The sequence below is a fragment of the Cyphomyrmex costatus genome, unplaced genomic scaffold (genome assembly GCF_001594065.2).
Source record: "Cyphomyrmex costatus isolate MS0001 unplaced genomic scaffold, Ccosl1.0 scaffold75, whole genome shotgun sequence".
Lineage (NCBI taxonomy): Eukaryota > Metazoa > Arthropoda > Insecta > Hymenoptera > Formicidae > Cyphomyrmex > Cyphomyrmex costatus.
Window position 1 is genome coordinate 3426507 of NW_017280322.1, and position 20371 is coordinate 3446877.

General features: G+C 31.0%; 1 protein-coding gene and 1 long non-coding RNA gene across 2 annotated transcripts in view; one reads left to right on the forward strand and one right to left on the reverse strand.

The window, feature by feature from the left end:
• LOC108780856 (venom dipeptidyl peptidase 4) overlaps positions 1–9638 on the forward strand; it is a 142043-nt gene extending 132405 nt beyond the window's left edge. The window contains exons 13-16 of the mRNA XM_018548670.1: positions 1039–1233; positions 7593–7753; positions 8812–9023; positions 9107–9638. Of these exons, the coding sequence (XP_018404172.1) occupies positions 1039–1233; positions 7593–7753; positions 8812–9023; positions 9107–9205 (667 nt within the window). The 3' untranslated portion in view covers positions 9206–9638. The remainder of the gene's footprint in view (positions 1–1038; positions 1234–7592; positions 7754–8811; positions 9024–9106) is intronic.
• Positions 9639–13735: 4097 nt separating this feature from the next.
• LOC108780965 (uncharacterized) lies at positions 13736–14876 on the reverse strand. Its single transcript, XR_001940916.1, has 3 exons — positions 14806–14876; positions 14131–14224; positions 13736–13937 (listed from the first exon to the last, which is right to left on the reverse strand). It is a non-coding gene; the product is annotated as an uncharacterized LOC108780965 (long non-coding RNA).
• Between the last annotated feature and the right edge of the window lie 5495 nt (positions 14877–20371).

Below are 20371 nucleotides of genomic sequence, written 5' to 3' on the forward strand. Positions count from 1 at the left end.
ACGTTTATACCACGCCATCCTCGGGATCGTTACTATCCGTCTCTATTTCCGCGTCAATGTTCCTTCTTGAAAAAAAAATACCGTATCAGAAAAGCCATCTTTGTTCTCGAACTTCCATTTCCTAATTCTTGTCACCATTTGGCATCTCTTTTCCTGCAACCCCTCGTCTCCAAACCTGTTCCGCAGAAATGGTACAAAGACTTTCTCGCAAACGACCGTTAAGAGACGTAATGAGAGTGGAAGCCGAGAAAATTGCTCGCTAAACAATCAGTAAACTAGCCAGTTATATTTATTAAATGATAAGATTAGGATTTTTTGTTTACATAGAGGAAAAGACCAATTTGGCCAAGCATATTGCATGCGTCTAAAGTCTAAATTAACTTAATTATCGAAATCATATCGCATTATACCATCTTAATTTCTGTTATTTTTAAATATATTGACAATATCATAACTGTTACATGTAATAAATATATGTTACCATTAGCATTCTTTATTTATAAATTATTTAATATATAGGGTAATTAAACTCTCCGTCCGACAATGTAAAATTTTATTCTTTTATCCACAACCTCTTGAGTCTTCGAACTTCAATGCAGACTTTTATATATATTATTTCAAACTGTATAAAAATTTGAAAAAAATTTTACAATGAATTTTTACTATAATGGATATTATGTACTTATTTGTTTACAGATTTTAATTTATGTTGCAAAAAACTTACAATGAAAAAGTCAACTGCGCCTTTAAAGTCGAGCACTATCGGAAGATTAATTTCTTTCTCTCTCATTACATTTTTCAAAAAATTGTCATTATACAAATTTTCAAAAAATTAAATACCAATATAAGCCTCTCAGAAATATGAATTGAGGAGAATATTATTTGCTCTGTAATGCTTCTATAATTTATGCAACTGTAAAGGAATCAAGTGCAGCATGCATAATAAACAAATACGTTTATACGTGGAATTGTAAATACATACGAGCGATAAAAAATATCGTTCTGACGATCTGTGTTACGCAACTGTTTGCCTTTCAGGTACGGTGGTCCGGATTCGTATCAGGTGACGGAGAAATTTAATATTGATTGGGGCACGTATCTTGTAACAAACAAAAGTATTATATATGCTGCCATTGACGGTCGCGGCTCTGGATTAATGGGAAATGATATGATGTTTGCCGGATACCGACATCTTGGCACTGTCGAAATTGTCGACCAGATCAACGTTACTCGGTAAGTCTATTATCACGAAATAATTCTGATGATGAACTTTTATTTTCCAAAAAATTATTCAATATTGAGTAGAAGTTAAATTAATTAAAAGTCTTCCGAATCAATCGTACTCTAAATAATAAATTTCTATGTTTATATTGGAAATTTCAAAGTAAAATTTTTACAATTTATTTATAATACGTAAAACCTTGAATCCTAATAAGAAAACACAGGAGAGACTTTTCTCGATTTTAATGAGTTCTTATATATGAGTTCTAATATATTATAGTCTAAGCCAAAATAAGGTAGGAGTTGTAATCTTTCGACACAAAAATCAGTTAATTTTTTTAAAGCGAATATTATTGAAACTATAAGAGATCGCAAAATTTTTTAAATAAAAGTTGAATGATTTAAAAAATAGATACTTTGTATTAACACTAAAAACATTTTTTATTGTCTTTAAATAAAGTACATTTAAAACTATTTAACTTTTATTAAAACTATTTTCTCTCTTATAATTTCGACAATATTGTATTGTTTCTTTGAAAGAAACAAACCCATTTTTGTCAAAGGAGAATTTCATCCCTTAAAAGTGCATACAGATCCGTATAAAAAAAGTCTCTCATTTTGTTCTAGATTACAACATATCAAAAATTTATTAAACTTGAAATTAGAAGGGAACATTTCCCTGCATTTCTGTGTAAATTTATTTTATTAAAGCCCTCTCAGCAAGACCTATTCTCTGCTAAACCCATTTAACGCATCCCCGTACATTTTTTTTTCTAAAGGAGGATTTAACTTATAACAAGCGTAGTCGTATTCCATATGCACGTAGAGTAAGACGTATATTATATTTACCGCGTTTACGCCACGTTTACACATAGAAGATGCATTAAATCGTTAACCCAAGATTGCCTCCGACACCAACCGCCGAGATAACTCTTGAAGGTGATGTTAATGAACGAACGCAGACCATCGCAGGCAGAATCTGAGGCCAAACGTGATCGTCCCTTGGAAGTGCGGCGAACAAAGTTTTGCTTTAGGACAAACCTAATTACAGACGAGGCCTCAAAGTGACTTATCATGGCGCGATCGGAGTAATTCGCTAAACCCTAAGTTAACTAATCTAACTCCGACTCCCCAGACACGTCTAAGGACCGTGTTTAACGAAGTTCTTTTCACAGCATAGGTACTTGAGAGAGATAGAGAGGGAAAGAGAGCACCGCCGCCGCCGCGTTAACAAGAAGAAAATTGCTCGTACTTTTATCTGAATTTATCGGCTGACCCTCTCCTCCTATCCACCGCTGCGCCGTCGAGTGGCGGGCACCACGAAGAAGAGCTGCGTTCTCCTCTCGTATTTCCACTTACCTGTCATGAGTAATTTATCTCGATGGTGGGAAAAGGGTGAGAGAAAGAGGAAAAGAGGAAACGGGATCGGTATAGTTCGCCACTTCTATGACCGTCCATCTTTAAACCGAAACATCAAACTTCCGGTCATGATGAATAATGCCCATTTCGCGTCGGAGGTCGTGTTTTACCATTTAAGCGACAACGCACCGCAAGCTCGACGGTACGCATAAACCGACGATTCCGCAATCTCCGCGTGGAATCTCCGGATGGAATTTAGTAAATATATAGCAACAAGAAATTAGCGTAGTGTATAAAGTAAATGTTGAATTAGTAGATACCATTGTAAACGAAACGCACAACCACATCGTACACTTAATAGTTTTCTCTTCATTTTGCCAAGATTTTATCTTTGTCACTTTCAGAGTTCTGCTTTTATTTTTTCCTTTGACGACTGGATTTCTTTTCGAATAATTATACTGTAGTAATAACACCAGAAATATTGCTACAGAATTGCTTTCTCATTGTGCGTTCTCAAACGTTTTATTATAATAACTTCATTATTTCTTGCCTGGCGAACCATTTTTTTTTTAAATCGTTGCTATAATATTCGTAAAGGAAGACAACGAGTTCGCACTTGCTTATATTAAAATACAAATCACAATGCAAATAAAAAAATTAAGTTGTACGTAATTTATCTAATTTGTTATAAACAGAGATTTTTTTTTCTCGTAAAAAGAGTCGTGGAACTTTATTTTCTTTTTTTATTATGATAAGAACTTTACTTTTCAGAGTATCAATCTATAAGCAATCAAAGTACATAAAAGAATACACGAGGAACACCTGGGGACACTTTGTGCATGTATTTTAACCTCAGTACTTAAATATTAAAAAGATCAAATGGTACCATCGATGTAGTCTGTATCTTTATTACAACAAACGTTTATATAAAGAATATCGTAAATAAAACAAAAATTTACGCTCATCAAATATCGCGACGTGTAGCTGTCGATATTGCAGTCATCTTTATTAATATATCTATAAAAAAAGAATAACCTTATGCGTAGGATATACTGCTCCAGGTTAAAAGTACGGAAACATTTTTTAAAGATTTAAATTTTTTAAAGTACTCTCTTGTTCGAATATCCATAACAATTTCAACATTAATTTTTTACATCCAGTAAATAACTAAATATGTTATTAGAATTTTGTTAAATAGATAATTTTGACTGATTTTATATATTTTTTATATTGATTCTCATGATGTTAAAATTTATTCTATGGACTCCAACATTTTACTAACAACAGCTCATATGGAGTTTTTTCTTAAAAAATTTAATTTATTTTTGTTTAAAGTTTTTTATAATGAGTAGAAAATCATGTTAAATTCAGAGTATACTTTATGAATTATTTATTTATATATAAACAGAAGAGATAAAAGTAAAATAATTATATATATATAAAGGCAAACAGATTTAAAAGCAGCAAAAAAATATCCTTTAAATACATCCATTTCTCTATCAAAAAATGAATTTAACACAAAAGATTGAAATTTTATCGACCAGGGTTATTAATAAAAAAATACATTTTATTATGATTATTTGAATAAATATCAATTTCTAAAAAGTGTTTTCAAACTTTTGATTTGAAGTGTACGCTTTTCAATGCATTTCCTTATTGAGCATTATGGAAATTTTAGCGGCATAGTATAAAATTTTAGTTGCGAGCCTCGAGATCTCTCATATTAATTACAGAATAATCCAATGGACCTGAATTTTTTTTAAATGATGTTTAATCGCCAATATCAAATGGTATTTGCGAAAACGGAAGCGTATTCTATCCGCACGTTTCCCTCGTGTTTTACACCGTGGTATTTTGCCGATGCATCGTCCGGCACATAAAAAGCTATCAGTCGCGGAATTGGGAGAGAGCCAACGATTGCGGAATCGTCCAACTTTTTTCAATCCGCGGCAGAAGCTCTTCACTGGTCGCCTGCGCCCCTCACGCTTTCGTATCATCCTTCCTCTATGCTTCAACCCTTCGTGAAACCCCAGCATTTTATCTTCTTTTTGCCGGCCTTTGTTCCGTCATCAAATCGACTAACCAGACTGATTAACCAGCTAGTCCCTGACTGCCTCACTCGGTGGTTCTATGACCGCTTAATTGGTGAATAACGAGTTACGTAAGTAGCGTTGAAACGTGGAAATCTTGGGGACAGTGACGCACCCCTCGTAATGATCCTTTAAACGGGGAGAGCGACTAACAATCGTTTCTCTTTAAAGGGGGAAAATCGTAGCTCCGTGCAAGCATTCGTAGTTGATTCTATAGGACTGAGTGTCGCAGGTAATTAAACAATAAGTAGCAATCATGCGAATGTAGACAAGAGAGATACAAGAGAACAGAGACAATAAAGATATGAAAGAATAATTATTTATATATGCGATATTAATAAAGTAAATATTAATAAACTGTTAGTTTAACACATTCTGTGTACCGCGCCGATTTTAATTATTTTAAACAACTTGATCACCATACCATGTGATCCATAGTACTTTTATTTGTTATATTTATTGAATAACATGTATCTCATAATATAATGTAAAAAAGGTTAAAATTATTATTATTCTTATTATTTTCGTATTCTTTTATTATTTTATTTTATTTTATTTTTTTCTTTGATAGACAAAATATCGATTATAAGTAATTGTTTTATCTCATAAGTATAAATGATTAGAACTATTTATATCAATGAAATAAATAATTCTTTGTATAGCATTCTTACTTACGGATTTATATTCAGCGCACAGAAAATTATAAGAATTAATTTTCTTTGTTTTTTAAATCGCCATGCATATTTGTGCAATTAAATATTATTATGCTTTCTTTAATTAAAATGCGAGACATGAAAATGATTTAACTTTTTACGACAGTTCTTACTATAGTAAAAGAAGAAATGGTATTTCAGCTGTAGTTCGAAATACGTCATTACTTCAAATTAATTAATATTAGTCGCGATTTAAAGAATTATCTTCTTACACTCTTTAGCGTGTATTTTTATCACGCTTATCGATTTTGTTTTTAATCCCGTCGAAATCTTCTAATGATTTGAGAATTCGATGTACATGCAATTGTAATTAAAACGCCAGGAAAATCCTGCCTTGAAATTCGCACAGTAAATCGATTCGCTGCGTTCTCGATAGGTAACAAACAAGGGCGATGAGGACAAAGGGCCACGAGAATGCCGATAGAATTTCGTGGTACCGAAATACGTATCCTAGAGTATATACGTAACTGCGGGCGAACCGCATAACGAAGGAAGCGTCTCGATCCGAGTTTCTTCCTCTTTTCTCTTTGTCTTTTTTTCTCTCGTTTCTTTCTTTTTTATAGAAAGAAATAGAATTCAACGTACCCAGCGGTCGATTTACGAGGTAAATAAATTTCACTGAGAGCGAACGGGGGAAGGAAGAAACGAAATCTGCCGCGTGTCGTCGTTTACTATTTCCACAGGCGGTCGACCGGCTGGCCGGCCAGCGCTGATCCCGCCGGGGCCATTATTATCGAACGCCGCGAAAGATGCCAGAGACAATAGCCTGAAAAGATTGGAAAGAAAAAATACGAATTCTTCTCTCTTTTTTCCTTGACCGCGGGAGGGCAAATGCACAGCGCTTTGCGCATGAAATCCACTCGGGTTTCTAGAAATCATGAGGCGAGACAGACGCTCTCAATCTGGGAGACGTCTGAGAGATACACGGGTCATCCCAGAGGTAACATTTGCTTTCTTTGTCCGTGGATTCCTCGTCTAAATTGCAGTTGATCTTTCTCTAAGGATATTGTGAAGAAATACCACTTTTTCAAATTTCCTTCAATTCGCAATATCGAATTAGATGTTGGTAATTGGAAAGATCATTAAAGTATAGCCGGAGTATTTATATATTTTCGTTTTGGACATCGTTGTCAAAATCTTGCCACATATGTAACACGTAATTACGTTTAAAATTTAATTTGTCTCAAAATATTTTTATATGCCTAAAGAAACATTTTTTAATACACTATTCAACAATTTTCTGAAAGAGTTCGTAAAAATAATTTAATGAAATTATTAAGGCTGCGACGGAATTAGATTTTCTGAAAAGTTTCGATAATTATAATTACATTATTGTAGAAAATTGCAGTTGCGTGACACACGATTCAAGAAAGGCGATTGTGTGCCATGTGTTCTTTAATAGGTTACGAGGTAGATTGGTAGCGCGTACGAATGCACGCGAGATAATAGAAGACATGGGGAGAGAAGGAAGCAGAAATTACAAAGTATTCATCGATTCTTATCGCAAAGTGGTCGACTATATCCCGTTTACGTGCTTTAGCGAAAGAGGCGATTGTCTTTTTATGAACGCTGCGGCAAAAGAGGGTAATCCAGAGTAATCTCATAAGGCGTTTCTGCACGATCTTTCTAAATGGAAACATAAAATCCATCGTGCATCTCTTTTGATATTGTTTCCAAATTTGTAAATAGAAAGATCTTTATTTCCGTGAAGATACTTTCCTCTATGTATCGTCATGTCGTTGTATCCGTTTTCTACTTGTCTTACAACGCAAAAGCTGGGAAATATTCTTTTGAAAATAAAAATTTTTCTAATATTAGGATTAAAGAAGAAAGAACTTGTGTCTTTATCCAGGAACTTACAATTAGTGCTTTTTATTACAATTTGTGATTCACGAAATTGATTAAATATTGTATTTCAAAAATTATGAAGAGTTCAGAAATTTATAATTTTGGAAATGGGTGTATCGTTATTTGTATCCTTTTTTAATACCTAATACACAAATTACATATAAAAATCTACTTTTATACATATTTGTCTGTTCTTTTTCTCTCTTCTTTTTTTAAACTAAGTGTGTGCCACAGATATTTTTATTTTTTAAATGTTTAATCAATTTTGTGAGAAATTGTAAGATGATGTATTTTAGCTACATGTGCTTCAATATCATATTTTCAATGATATTGATTTAAACCTTTTCTTTGCTTCTTGCAGGCATCTGCAGGACAAATTGCCCTTCATTGACCGTACCAGAACGGCGATATGGGGCTGGAGTTATGGTGGATACGCGACCGGCATGACGCTCGCTATGGACTTAAAGGGTGTCTTTAAGTGCGGTATGTCCGTCGCACCAGTTACAGATTGGGCCCTTTACGGTACGTAATTGACAGGTAATTTATAGAATAAATAACGCAACACATAAAGATGTTTGATCTGATTTCAAGGGAAAATGTTTTAGCATCGTAAATCAAAATTATCTTGCGACAGAATGATTCCATGTATAATTCATTAAATTAGACTATGCGTTAACATAACAGAGTCAGTTTGCGTTTAGCAGTAATAAGAAGTAGGAAAAGCAAAAAATCCTAATAAACGAACAAAACGAAAAATATACCGTGATCTATAATTAGTGCAAAAGCTAGAAAGTATTTTCTATAAATATTTCGTAACATTAGAGTTAAAGAAATTTAATACTTTTTGCTGACTAATAAATAATTAAAATGTAATATAAATAATAAAAATTTAAGTAACTATAATAAATAATTAAAAATTAAATCAGGAAACGATATAATAATAGTTACACTTAAATCGATAAATTCTCGATAATATTTCTATACTGAGCTAATCGCCATTGAACAATTTGTTTTACATATTTTCTGCTCATTTTAAATCATTTTAAATATATAATAAAAGATAGAAAAAGTAATTAATAAAAATTGGAGTGTTTAATCTTTATTTTTTCCGATATTGCTGCAACAATAACACGCGTAAAGTATAATATTTTTCCAGCTTGATATCCTTCGAGTAAACGAACATTGTTAAGAAAGTTTACTTACGGAAAATGCAGCTTTGCAGTTTACATAAAATGACTTAAGCTCATTTGGCCTCGGGATTTGTCTAAGAATTTTTTACGCACCGTCGTTTTAATGAAGAAAAGTGTGCACTCTGTGAAAAAAGACAGGCGCTCCTGTGCAGCTTTATTATTACTTTTTCAACTACTTTAAATTCGTGTCAGCATTTACCTCCGTCTGTTAGAACACGCGAGAAAAATACACGTGATTTACAGGATGACGTTAAAAAGACTTATGCAGCGTCACACTTGTGCAGTTTCTTCATAAGATATTATACGCCACATAACGGCATAGATAGTTTTTTTCGCCCTTTTTCACCCGTTATCATTGTTAATGCGACCATGTTAATTGTTTAATTACAGATTCGATTTATACCGAGCGGTTCATGGGTCTGCCAACCGTTGCCGATAATCTACAAGGTTACGAAAATGGTCAGCTGCTCAATAAGGTCGAGAACATCAAGAATAAAATGTATTATTTGATTCATGGTACTTTGGATGACAACGTCCATTATCAACAGTCGCTTATGCTCGCGAAGGTGTTGGAGCAGAAAGACATCCTCTTCAGACAACAAGTACGTCCCCGTTCTTGACAAAGAGATTGAATTAAAAATTATATCTAAATATATCGCGAAATCATCACAAAAATCTTTTGCAGACATACACGGATGAAGATCATGGTATCGTCCAATCGCGAGCGCATCTATACCATTCGCTGGAGAACTTCCTGGACGAATGCTTTCAAACGTCATCATGATCGGAACACGGAATAGTGATGACAATCTAGACGCTGTACACCACCTGCCTCACACTTGTAAATATGTCACGTGTACATAGTTTATGTACGATATGTAATATGAGCGTTTAGAGAGTGTACATAGTGGTGTGTGCAATTGTTGAGGAAGGATGGAAAAGAGAGAGAGAGAGAGAGAGAGAGAATACATAAAATATGAGAAGAGTTGGAATAGTTAATTAGGCAGTATCGTCGTGAAATTAAGCAAGACAGGTCTGTAAAAAACACAGTTTGATACGTTTTTTAAAGTATAACGTACTCGATCAAATGGTGCGTCGAAGGCCTAATAACGGCACGAACTCCGTCGCTTCGCCGTTCAGACCTCACTAGAATGTATTCCGTATCGTTACACCTCGTACTTACATTCTCAGCACACAGGCGTTGTTCAAACGTAGTATAGCACATGAATCGTTATTTCTCAGATGGTCGAATGAACTAATTGACTTGATATCAGTTTGAATAGCAAAAAAATATAAGATACAATCCTTCACGATTTAATTCTTTCACAATATACTTTCAATGAGAGAGTTCACAATTTTTATTATTTAATAAAATTTTATTTATAAATTTTTACGTATAAGTATATCGTCAAATTAATGAAAAAACGATATTTAATCAGCAAGTTGTTTCTTTATCATTAATTAATATAAGTCATTTAGTATCTAATCTATGTCAAAACTTCTTTCTTAGGATTTTTCTCTACAAATGAAAAAAAATGTTTTTTTAAATTTACACCAAATTAATCACGTACACTATCAAACATCAATAATAATTTGACCATCTGGAATAACATGCTTTGTATTTATGTGTGTATTAGATTTATTCAATATATGTGTGTGTGTGTGTTAAATTTATATTTTTGTGGTTAAAATTACGTCTTCTATTTAACGAAATATTAAGTTGACATATCAAAATGTTCACATATATGAGTTCAGCCATCTTGATAAATGAGATCTTGTAACATTTTTGAAAAAAATATGATTTCAATATTGCACACACGCACGGACACATATGTATATTTTACTTTCAAACATTAGAAAAAAGTATGCTCAAGATGTAATAATTTATGCAACTTGAAAGTCATGGAAAAATATTTTTCATATTACAATTGCAATTAAAATTGTTAAAATATATTTAACGTTTCAATGTTTGAAAAATACAATATATGCAAAATAAATTGTTATATCTATAAATGGATGTGTGGAATCATGAAATTTACTTTAAGTTGATACATAAATTAATCCTTCTTTCTCTAATAATATGTTGTTCCTCGTATAAAATATATATGCACTTCCTATTACATTTTCCAAAATGATAAAATTAAAAAGCGAAGGTACGTTGTGTTGTACTGTAAACACTTTTCGACAATAATACTATCAATGATATTCTGGGATTAACAATTGAAGGATTTTCTACAAAAAACCAAATAAATCCATTATCTGAATTCAGAGTTCAGACCAAATCGTTCTCTAACAGTAACATCATAAATAATCTTGGTCTAAGAAAAATGAAACAGCAAACGGGAAATATAGGAATTTAATATTTGTAAAGAATGTTTTTGTGACGAATAATTTATAAAATTTTATAAATGAAAGGTGAAAAAGTTATTATATTATTACTTTTATATATTATTTATACTTTTATTTTATGCCGTTTCTTAGTAATATTGTAAACTAGAAATTTATTAATTAAAAAGTTTTATTACCGCTCGATTTAGACCGTTTTTTCTTTGTAGTTCATTTTTTAAGTATTTTCTTTTACCTTCATAATTATTAATGTTATTTAAAAAATTAAATTTACACTATTATGGGCTAAATGGATAGTGAATATAAAATTTATGTAAGAACCAAGTAAGTTCGGAGGCTCTTTGGGAGATTTTTTTGGAAAATTTTTAATGTTTTTCTTAAAATGTTATATGTAAAGCCTATATAAAAAAAAATAAAATTTTATTTTTATATCTATTAGATGCCCAATCAAAAATTACTTATTATATTATTTAGACTTCATGGTTTTATGAAAAATCCTTCAATTATTACGGCCTACTTGAACGCATTTACATTTGAACTAACACCTGTCAAATCAAATAATAATAAAATATATTATAAATTTGAAATCTCGATAACGACTCTTACTATACAAAATGTGCTAAATGATTTTTATTTTAATGCAAAAATGAATTTTCTGAACTCATATATGTTAATTATCTTAAGACTCTGGAATACTCTGCAAAGATATAAAACTTTTATGTCTGAAGAAGCAAAAAAGTTATTAGACATTGATCACTCTGATAAGTGATATTAAACGATCGCTAATGCTATATAATTATATATCGTGCTAATTAAATAATCATCGACATAATAAAAATTGTATTATATAAACACAGTTTTGTCAACAACTTTACAACATTCGCCGACAATGTAATCAATTAATGTATGAAAATCAAAATTTTGTGTGGAAGCCAATCAATTTTTGAGATATATTTAGGAATGTCCTCGAAGCGTAATATATTTTCACAACACTGTTTGATCAACTGTTATAAGGTTTGTAATTTTTATGAAAGTGCGACAATGTAAGACGCTGTATAATGACTGAAAATTATATAGAAAACAGTAACCAAATTATACTTTCAGAATTGACGATAACGTACACGAAAGCAATGTTTTGTATAATGCTCCGTTGACGGAAAAAAAATTTTTACGAAAAAGTACAGAAAAACTACATAGATTGATAAGATCTTAGAGAACCTTAATTTTTAGATATTCGTAATGGGACGTAAAGTGAGATTTGTTTATTTTAGAAAATTTTAGTTTTTCCTAGATATTCATAATGAGTCGAAGAATGGCGTTGTTTTAAGACAGAATTCTTGGTTTTTCAAACAAACACTACACTTTACATCGCACTACGAATAACTAAAAAAAACTAAGAATTTCTAAAGTCTTGTCTCAATCTATGTAGTTTTTCGTAAAATTTTTTTGCCAGAGATAGGTAGGTAACATATTATTTTTTGTATCTCTACAAACCGTTGCACATTTTGAGTAAGGCATTTCATTATATAAAAATAATATGTACAAAGACATTTCCATAAAAAGATTATATAATAAAAGCGTATGATAATATGCACAGTTATTAAAATATGTTTTTTATAAAACATATATACTTTATGCTATGGAATATATAATATTAGGAGTATAATCGCGTTTGATAACTACATTGTTACAAAAATATTGATCTTAATATTATTTTAATATGTAAAAATCTTTCGAATAAGAAACGTGTTAATAATAAGATTCTATCATTTATGAGATCTTTGAAACTAAGATAAATTATATGAGATTATTAAATAATTTTAAAATATTTCACAGTTTTTTTAAATTTTGAATTTAATTCTCCATTTTTTATTTTTTATTTTGCAAAAATTTTATAATGAAATTAATTAAATTCAAGGTAAAATCAATTCAAAGTTTCTTAAAAGAGATAGATTTTAAAAAAGATTTTTTTAGTTCTCATTATATTTTAATTGTTTGAAAAAGCAATTTATATGTTTCATATATCAATTTAGTTATTTAGTTAAAAATTTTATTTTTCTACATATTTTAACTTGTACTGTGGGTATACCAGAGTGTTAAGAAAGTGCAATTACATCACTTTGTATCACATTTGTATATCTATAGTTTATATGTAATGCATATAAAAAATTAAATACAATTAGTTTATTGAAACACTTTTTCTTAACCTAAATAGCATATCTACTTCTTATTATTGTTAGACCATGGACAAGTATTAGTGCTAATGTGTAAATGCATACCTAGGATAAGTAAGGAACTATCGACAAACTTCTCTATTAAAAGTTTTTTAATACAAGGACCACAACAATTTCAGAGTGGATCAAGGTGAATTTATTAAAATAATTGTTAACTTTTATCCCGCCATGCGCATTGTATATATACAGAATTACTTACTTGAACACTTAATTAAGGTAACAGAGCATTGTTAGAAAGAAGATATTGTGACCCAGTAGAGTTATAAAATTATGACAAGTGTACTCTCTTTCACCACTATTTGTTGAGTGTATTATGAATAAAGCTCTATGTTTTATTAAAGTGGAGTATTTATCTCTTGAGATATATAACTCTCAAAAACTTTCTCACTGTATACCCTTATGTATAGATAACAGATTTTAATAAAAATATACGTATAATATATAATATATAAAAAATATACTGAAATATTGGTATTTCTTCCTTTAATTATTCTATACAGTATATAAATAATGTAAGTTTTCTACTTAAAAAAAAAAAGAAACAAGAATCACATGTGTTTTATACAATATTTTTTATAAAATATTTTAAGAATTCTCTGTTATCTTGAATCTGCAAATAAGATGATTTATTTATTATTAATAAAATACTAGCAAGATAAAAACTTGGTTTAATATAAAAATGTCTGAATGCTAAGTCAGTAATAATTGCTATATACGGATACGAACTTGCACTTGGTACATGTGAAAAATACAGTTTGTCCTTCGTCAGTAGACCTCAATTACAAATTAAATAACACATTTTATTATTATGACACTGAAGAGATTCTCGTTAGTCTATCGACATCATTCACTATCATCCTCGCTTTCTTTGGCAGATACATAAGTATGCTTCGGTGTTAAAATGGATTTCATGTATCATTCCCATATCGCCAAAAACTGGAAGATAATAAAGAATTAATGTAAATTTTTCATTATTTCTTAGCTTGAATATAAAAGATTACTAACAGATTTTTTTTAATTATATCATACAGTAGTAGTAATGTAAATTATCATACAGTAGTAGTAATGTAAATTATCGTACAATGTATTATTTTTTATATTAAAAAAGGTATTCATTTAAAGCGTATACCTTCTCTCAGCATCCCATTCTCTTTTGCATTGTGTAACATGTAACTCCTTTTTCCCCAAGCAAAGATAAAATTGAACTACAGTTTGGACAGAAGCTAGATACGGTAATGAAGGAATTATTATTTGCCATCATTTAATATATATATTTAATCAAGACACGATTGATTGAGAAACGAATATACTTTTTTTACTTAAAAATGGTAACTATACAGTTCAGTTGCAGCAGCTCAAAAATCAATAAAATTAGGCTCATTCGACGCGTTTTTACATGAAACGAAAGAATCTAGCAGAACTGAACATTGCTTTGCCTCACAAATCGAGATATTATGCGTCAAAATTAACGACTCGGCATTAGCAGTGAATTTGTGTTTGTAAAGTAGAGAATTTGTGTAACTATACGACAGAACGTATTGTAAAGTATGAGTGTGCAAATTCGTCGTCTTTTTTTTTGTTAAAATTCAAAAGATTGAGATTGTGGATCACGGAGTAACGTAATATACGATTGGAGTATAACGGGTAATCAATAGAGGAACTAAAGCCACGTCTTTTAACTACGATTACTGACTTTATTCTTTTATTGATTATTACAAGAGCACGGAACTGAAGAGTCGGATTACAGTTTTACAAAACGGACGAATAACGATGGAAAAACGTGTGGCTATGTCACGTCTCGTACCGAAGTCGTTGACTCGAACGTGTCACGCATTTCTCGCTCAGATTATTCTCGCATTCCGGAGCAGGAGCGCTACATTCGTCGAACTAATGCTGCTGCAATTTGGAGTAAATCAGAACTCTGACAGATGTCAGGTGTTTGCAGGCGGTCAAGCGATGTGTGCGTGCGCGCTTACGTGCGTGCGTGTGTGACGGAAAAGGAATTTTTATTCTGCGAAACTATTACGAAAAAAACATTTACGAAAAATTTTTAATTCACACGGGCGAAATGAAGCGTTTAAAATCACAATTTTCTTAAAGGGACGTTATTTCAGATTATTAGATTTGCGTTTCAAGACCGACGATAGTTCGGCGCGCAAGCTGGGGAGAAGTGAGGGGTAATACATATATTATACTATAATAATAAATATTACGAAGAATATTACTACGTCGATCCGCCATCAGAGGTCGATATTCGCAAATTCTCAAAAGTGCTTTGACATGCGTATATCTCTTTATATAGATTCTCGATTAAATAACTTTCCCAGGCGTCTAAGGTAGGCTTCCACTACAATGCCTTATACTGATGAGTCCAGTGGAATTAAGTAATATTCTTCGCAATATATTAAATTAATTTAATAGGATTTTTAATGTAATTTACTGGCTCATATTGCCCTCTTTATATTATTTATTACGAAAAAATTAAACAGGAACGAAAACGTTAAAAATGCTAGTTTTATTGATAATACAGGCGGCTCCAGTATCTCCTTAACTTTAAGGTGATTTTGGATCCTGCCTGTATTATCGATAAAACTAGCATTTTTAACATTTCCTGTTGAAAATATCCGAGCTAATGTATCTGCCCCTGGTGTATATTGTGTCCAAAGCTGGAAAAAGTATGAAATTACAGATTTCTTTATCCATTTTTATCTTCAGCGTTGGTCGCCATATTGAGATTAAATGGATAAAGAAATCTATGATTTCATACTTTTTCCAACTTTGGACACAATTAATATATACACCAGGGGCAGGTACATTAGCTCGGATATTTTAATCGTGGAGAAGGAATTTTTGTTCTGTAAAACTACTGCGAAGCAGGAACGAAAACGTCAAAAACGCTTGTTTTATCGATAATACAGGCGGGTCCAGTATTTATGAGAGATAATATATTCATGATTACCCCCCAGACATTCTGTATAAATGTATAACTATGATATTTTATCTTTGACTACATATATGTATAATATGTAAAATTATTTAAAAGTTTTAAATTTTTTTATAATAAAGATTCTACACAGTTTAAAGCAGAATTATTATAATAATTTATTACAAATAACATAAATAGATAATTTTATTATAATATATTTTGGATTTTTTTTAAACTTACGGTAGATGAACACAATAGGGAAAAGCGATTCACTTGAAAAAGAAATGGAACATAAGAGACAATTATGCAAACATGATGCCTGCAGAAGGGGCTGGCGGTTTTTGGGATTGAAATGCAGAAGTTGAAATGAGCCATGAATTGTTTGTTGCCCTTTAACGGTAGCGCAATTTGCAAGTAAACAACCCATTAAGCTCGATTCGCCGCGAGCTACATTGTATTCCCAGAGGGATATAGTCATTGTTTTCGCGCGTACACTTCTTACAATAACTCTCAGATATTCCATAATTTTCTTCGGTAAAGGCACTTTGTGGAAATTATCTTAATATAAAAAATAATAAACAAAATAGTTTATCGCATTACTTTTTCATAACTGTATTTTTTCTATCTGAAGTCGCGTAATATCAATTTTACAACTCATTAGTCACTAATTTTATGTATGACCGAAAAACGTTTATAAAACGTGTAATTATCGCACATTAACTTGAAATACTGATCATTCTTTACGTGAACAGAATAAAAATAAACACTGTTTTCAATTTAATATATTTTACATCGTCATTTAGTCGTTTGTGAATAAGAAGTGCTCTATCCATTTTGCGTCGATTCGCAGAAATCGTGAAATTCTGGGTTGATCAGCGGGCTCAGTTGGTTCCGCATTGATTCAGACTGCGTTCACAGTGCATTGCATAGGGTCCCACGATGAAAAGGCGTATCACTTTTTGAATGTATTCCAATTAAAAAGTCAGAGCTTCGTTACAGTCTTGCCCCCGAGCCGTCGTTCACCCTTCTCACCTTTTTTTCTGATCCGAGGCCGCCGACCTCTTTTACCACTGGTTTTCGCCTTTCATCAAGACAGAAAAGACGAAGAAAAGAAAGAGAAAACAAGGAAACCGAGAGAAATCGATACACAGATTTTTCTCCTGTAATTACTTCGCTGTCTGCTCTAAAGAATTAAAAGCTTCTGAGCACCGCGCTTTCTTCATTCTTACATTTCTTTCTCACGCTTTTTGATTATCAAATAATCTAAATGAGGAAATTTATTTGTCATTTCCGGTAAGAGTTTATATGATAAAAACAAAAGGCACACATAATAAATATCTTTTATCTCTTTAATTCAATAATATTGTTCAACTCAAAAGTATGCATAACTGTGCAGTAATAATTTCTTTGTTTTTTTTGGCGCTAAATATAATACGTTCTCTTTTAATAAGTTGTTTTATCACATCACAATTTTAAAAAATTTGCGACTTTAAAAGTGAGCTTTTTAATATATTTTGATTCAGTATATTTTGAAGAATATTTATTTGAATATTATTTTATCATTATCATTGGATGTATAACAAAGATAAAATGACGCAATAGCGCTGATAGTGCATTTCCGAAAATATAGTACTCAAATAAATTTAAAATAACGGAATCAAATACAGTAGACGTAAAAATTTAAAAATACTCGAATTTTTTTAATAATTAATATTAGATGATTTTTATTATATAATTTTTCTTTAGCCTCGCTAATTTCTCATTTTAAAGTTTAAGATAACTTTAAAACCTGATGTAATGGAATTATTTGGTTAGCGATATTGTTTTTATAATGAAAAATTTATAAAGAACGCTTACTATCATGATAATTACTTAACATAAACTTTTGTAGCTTATCGTTCTTGGAAGAAAGTTGTATTAAATAATGTAATCATAGTTCATGATCATAGTGATTGGCGAACAACAAGAGGATTATGCACTTCTGAATGTTCAATCAAGAATGTAACAAAGTTACGTAAAACAAGGCGAACAATTTCTTTACCACGTACAGGAGTCATCCCTCATAGTGAAGTATTTAACGATGCACTATAAAGACAAAGCTAGCCGAACAGGAATAAAAAGCACGTGCCCAAGTGCCAACACGACTTACGCACGTACGCGCGTGTGTGCGACTATTCGTCGCAATACAATACGCACGTGATCGAATGCCACTTGTCTCACGTATTCCGATTATTAGAATAGAATATACGCCTTTATCAAAGCCAAGAGGGAATTAGAATTCTTCTTGGATTTGATGAAGGCACATATCGAACTGGAGATAGATAAAAATATTAACGTACATACGAAATTATGTAACTCCCCTACGAATACTTTCATATTATTTTCGAGATAATATCTTATATAAAAGATTACACATATGTCATAATGTTATATAGGAGTATATTATAAATTTACTTATATCGTTCTTATAGTACAAGCTGCAATAGTCTAGATTCACTATTTGTCTAAGGAACGCTGTATAATTCATTATGCTAAAATAATTATGCGAGGACTCCTATTTATTTTATTCTCTGAGAAAACAGGACACGTAAGACTTGAATAGTAGAGTTGTCCTTTTGGATAAAGAAAAAAATAAAGAACAACATTTTTTTCTTTATCCATAAAATTTCACATCCGAAATTGAATCGCAAATCGATGCTTTTCACGTTGAGCATAATGGGAACCGTCCGAAATTTTTTTATTTTGAATATTGTAAAAATACCTTTCTATTTTCTTACCAGTCAGTACAAGCACCGTTAAACTACTCAACATGTATCGATTTATTACGCAGTTATTCGTACTTGGTCACGTGTCTATCGCCACGTGTATACTTTATACTTATAAGAACATATATCCGGTAATAAAAGAAGATAAAAATTTTAAATAATAATGAAATGTACTGGGCCACTTTGCTTTTGCCTTCAAAATTGCTTGAATCAGCTACAAGGGACAATAAAAGATTCGTAGTCAAATTGGAGATGAAATTTATGAATTTATTTCAGACAAAGAAATATAAATGAATACAGTTCTCCGTTTAGACGCTATTTGCTGCTATATAAAAAATGTAAAAAATTAATTTGTATTACAATTTTCTACATTTCAAATAGCATTTAATATACATATAATATCTACAGAAAACTATATTCATTATTTCGCTTTCTGAAATAAAGTTATAAATTTTGTTTTCAGTTTAATCATACATTCTTTAGTTCTTAATCAAAGCAGGAAGTAAGGTATCAATGAAAACTAACTTACACTGAAATTTTTGATCGAATTGAAGGCATGGTTTTTAATAATAATTTATTTATCTACAATAACCTTTTATTTCGGAAAATGTATTCAATAAATATTATCAAGATGACGAATAACAACAATCAATTAAACCAAATTATTTTATATATATATATTATACTATCAAGGAAAAAAAACTTTTTTAAATCGGCTTTTCAGGTCAAAAGCTTCCATTTCTTTCACACATGCTGAAACAACACTTTTAAATTTTTACCAAAAAATATTAAAATTTAAAGGTCGCTAATGAATGATTTTTAAATCAAATTTTTAATTTTTTTTAATATATATATATACATGTCCAATGGACATGTATTAATATTTTTGATAATAATTTAGGAATGTTTTTTGGCATGAAATGGAAGCTTTTGAGCTAAGAAGCTGACATAAAAAAAATTTTTTCCAGATAATATCTAATATATATATGCAGAGTATTCCGGAGTTAAATAGCCCCAAACTTTAAATATGAATTTAGGATTTTAAAACAAACAAAATTTTTCTGTAAAAGTATGCTCGCAAACGCTTCGTTCAATGTCGGCAATTTTCATAAACATATTTGTAATTAGCGCATCAAAATACAGCATAGTATATCAATCAACAACAAAATCCGAGGGTTCAGTTTGAAATTTTATCTCATATATTGGTGTATATTCTATTATTAATACGTACGAGACATGATTATAAGTCTATTCCACAAAAGATTTTTTAATTCATGTTTAAAGTTTAGCCATTTAACACGAGAACCCCTTATATAATAGCGCTCGTCTTAATTACTTATGTGCTCAAACATTACACATTAGATAATTAATAATAGATATTATTTTCATTTACATATCGAGATTACATTACTTAATTACATTAGATTCTAAAATATCTACGAATTGTTACTAAGGATTGATTGTATGTATGTATGTATGTGTGTGTGTGTGTGTGTGTGTGTGTGTGTGTGTGTGTGTGTGTGTGTGTGTGTGTGTATGTGCGATCAATGTTACTTTAACTTTAAGCAAATCTTGAAACTTTCACTTTCTCTCTTTAAAAGAGAGAGAGAAGAGAGGAAGATATAGAGAGTGTCAAGCCTATCTTGCCTAAAGTCAAAATAACATTGGTGCAACCGAAT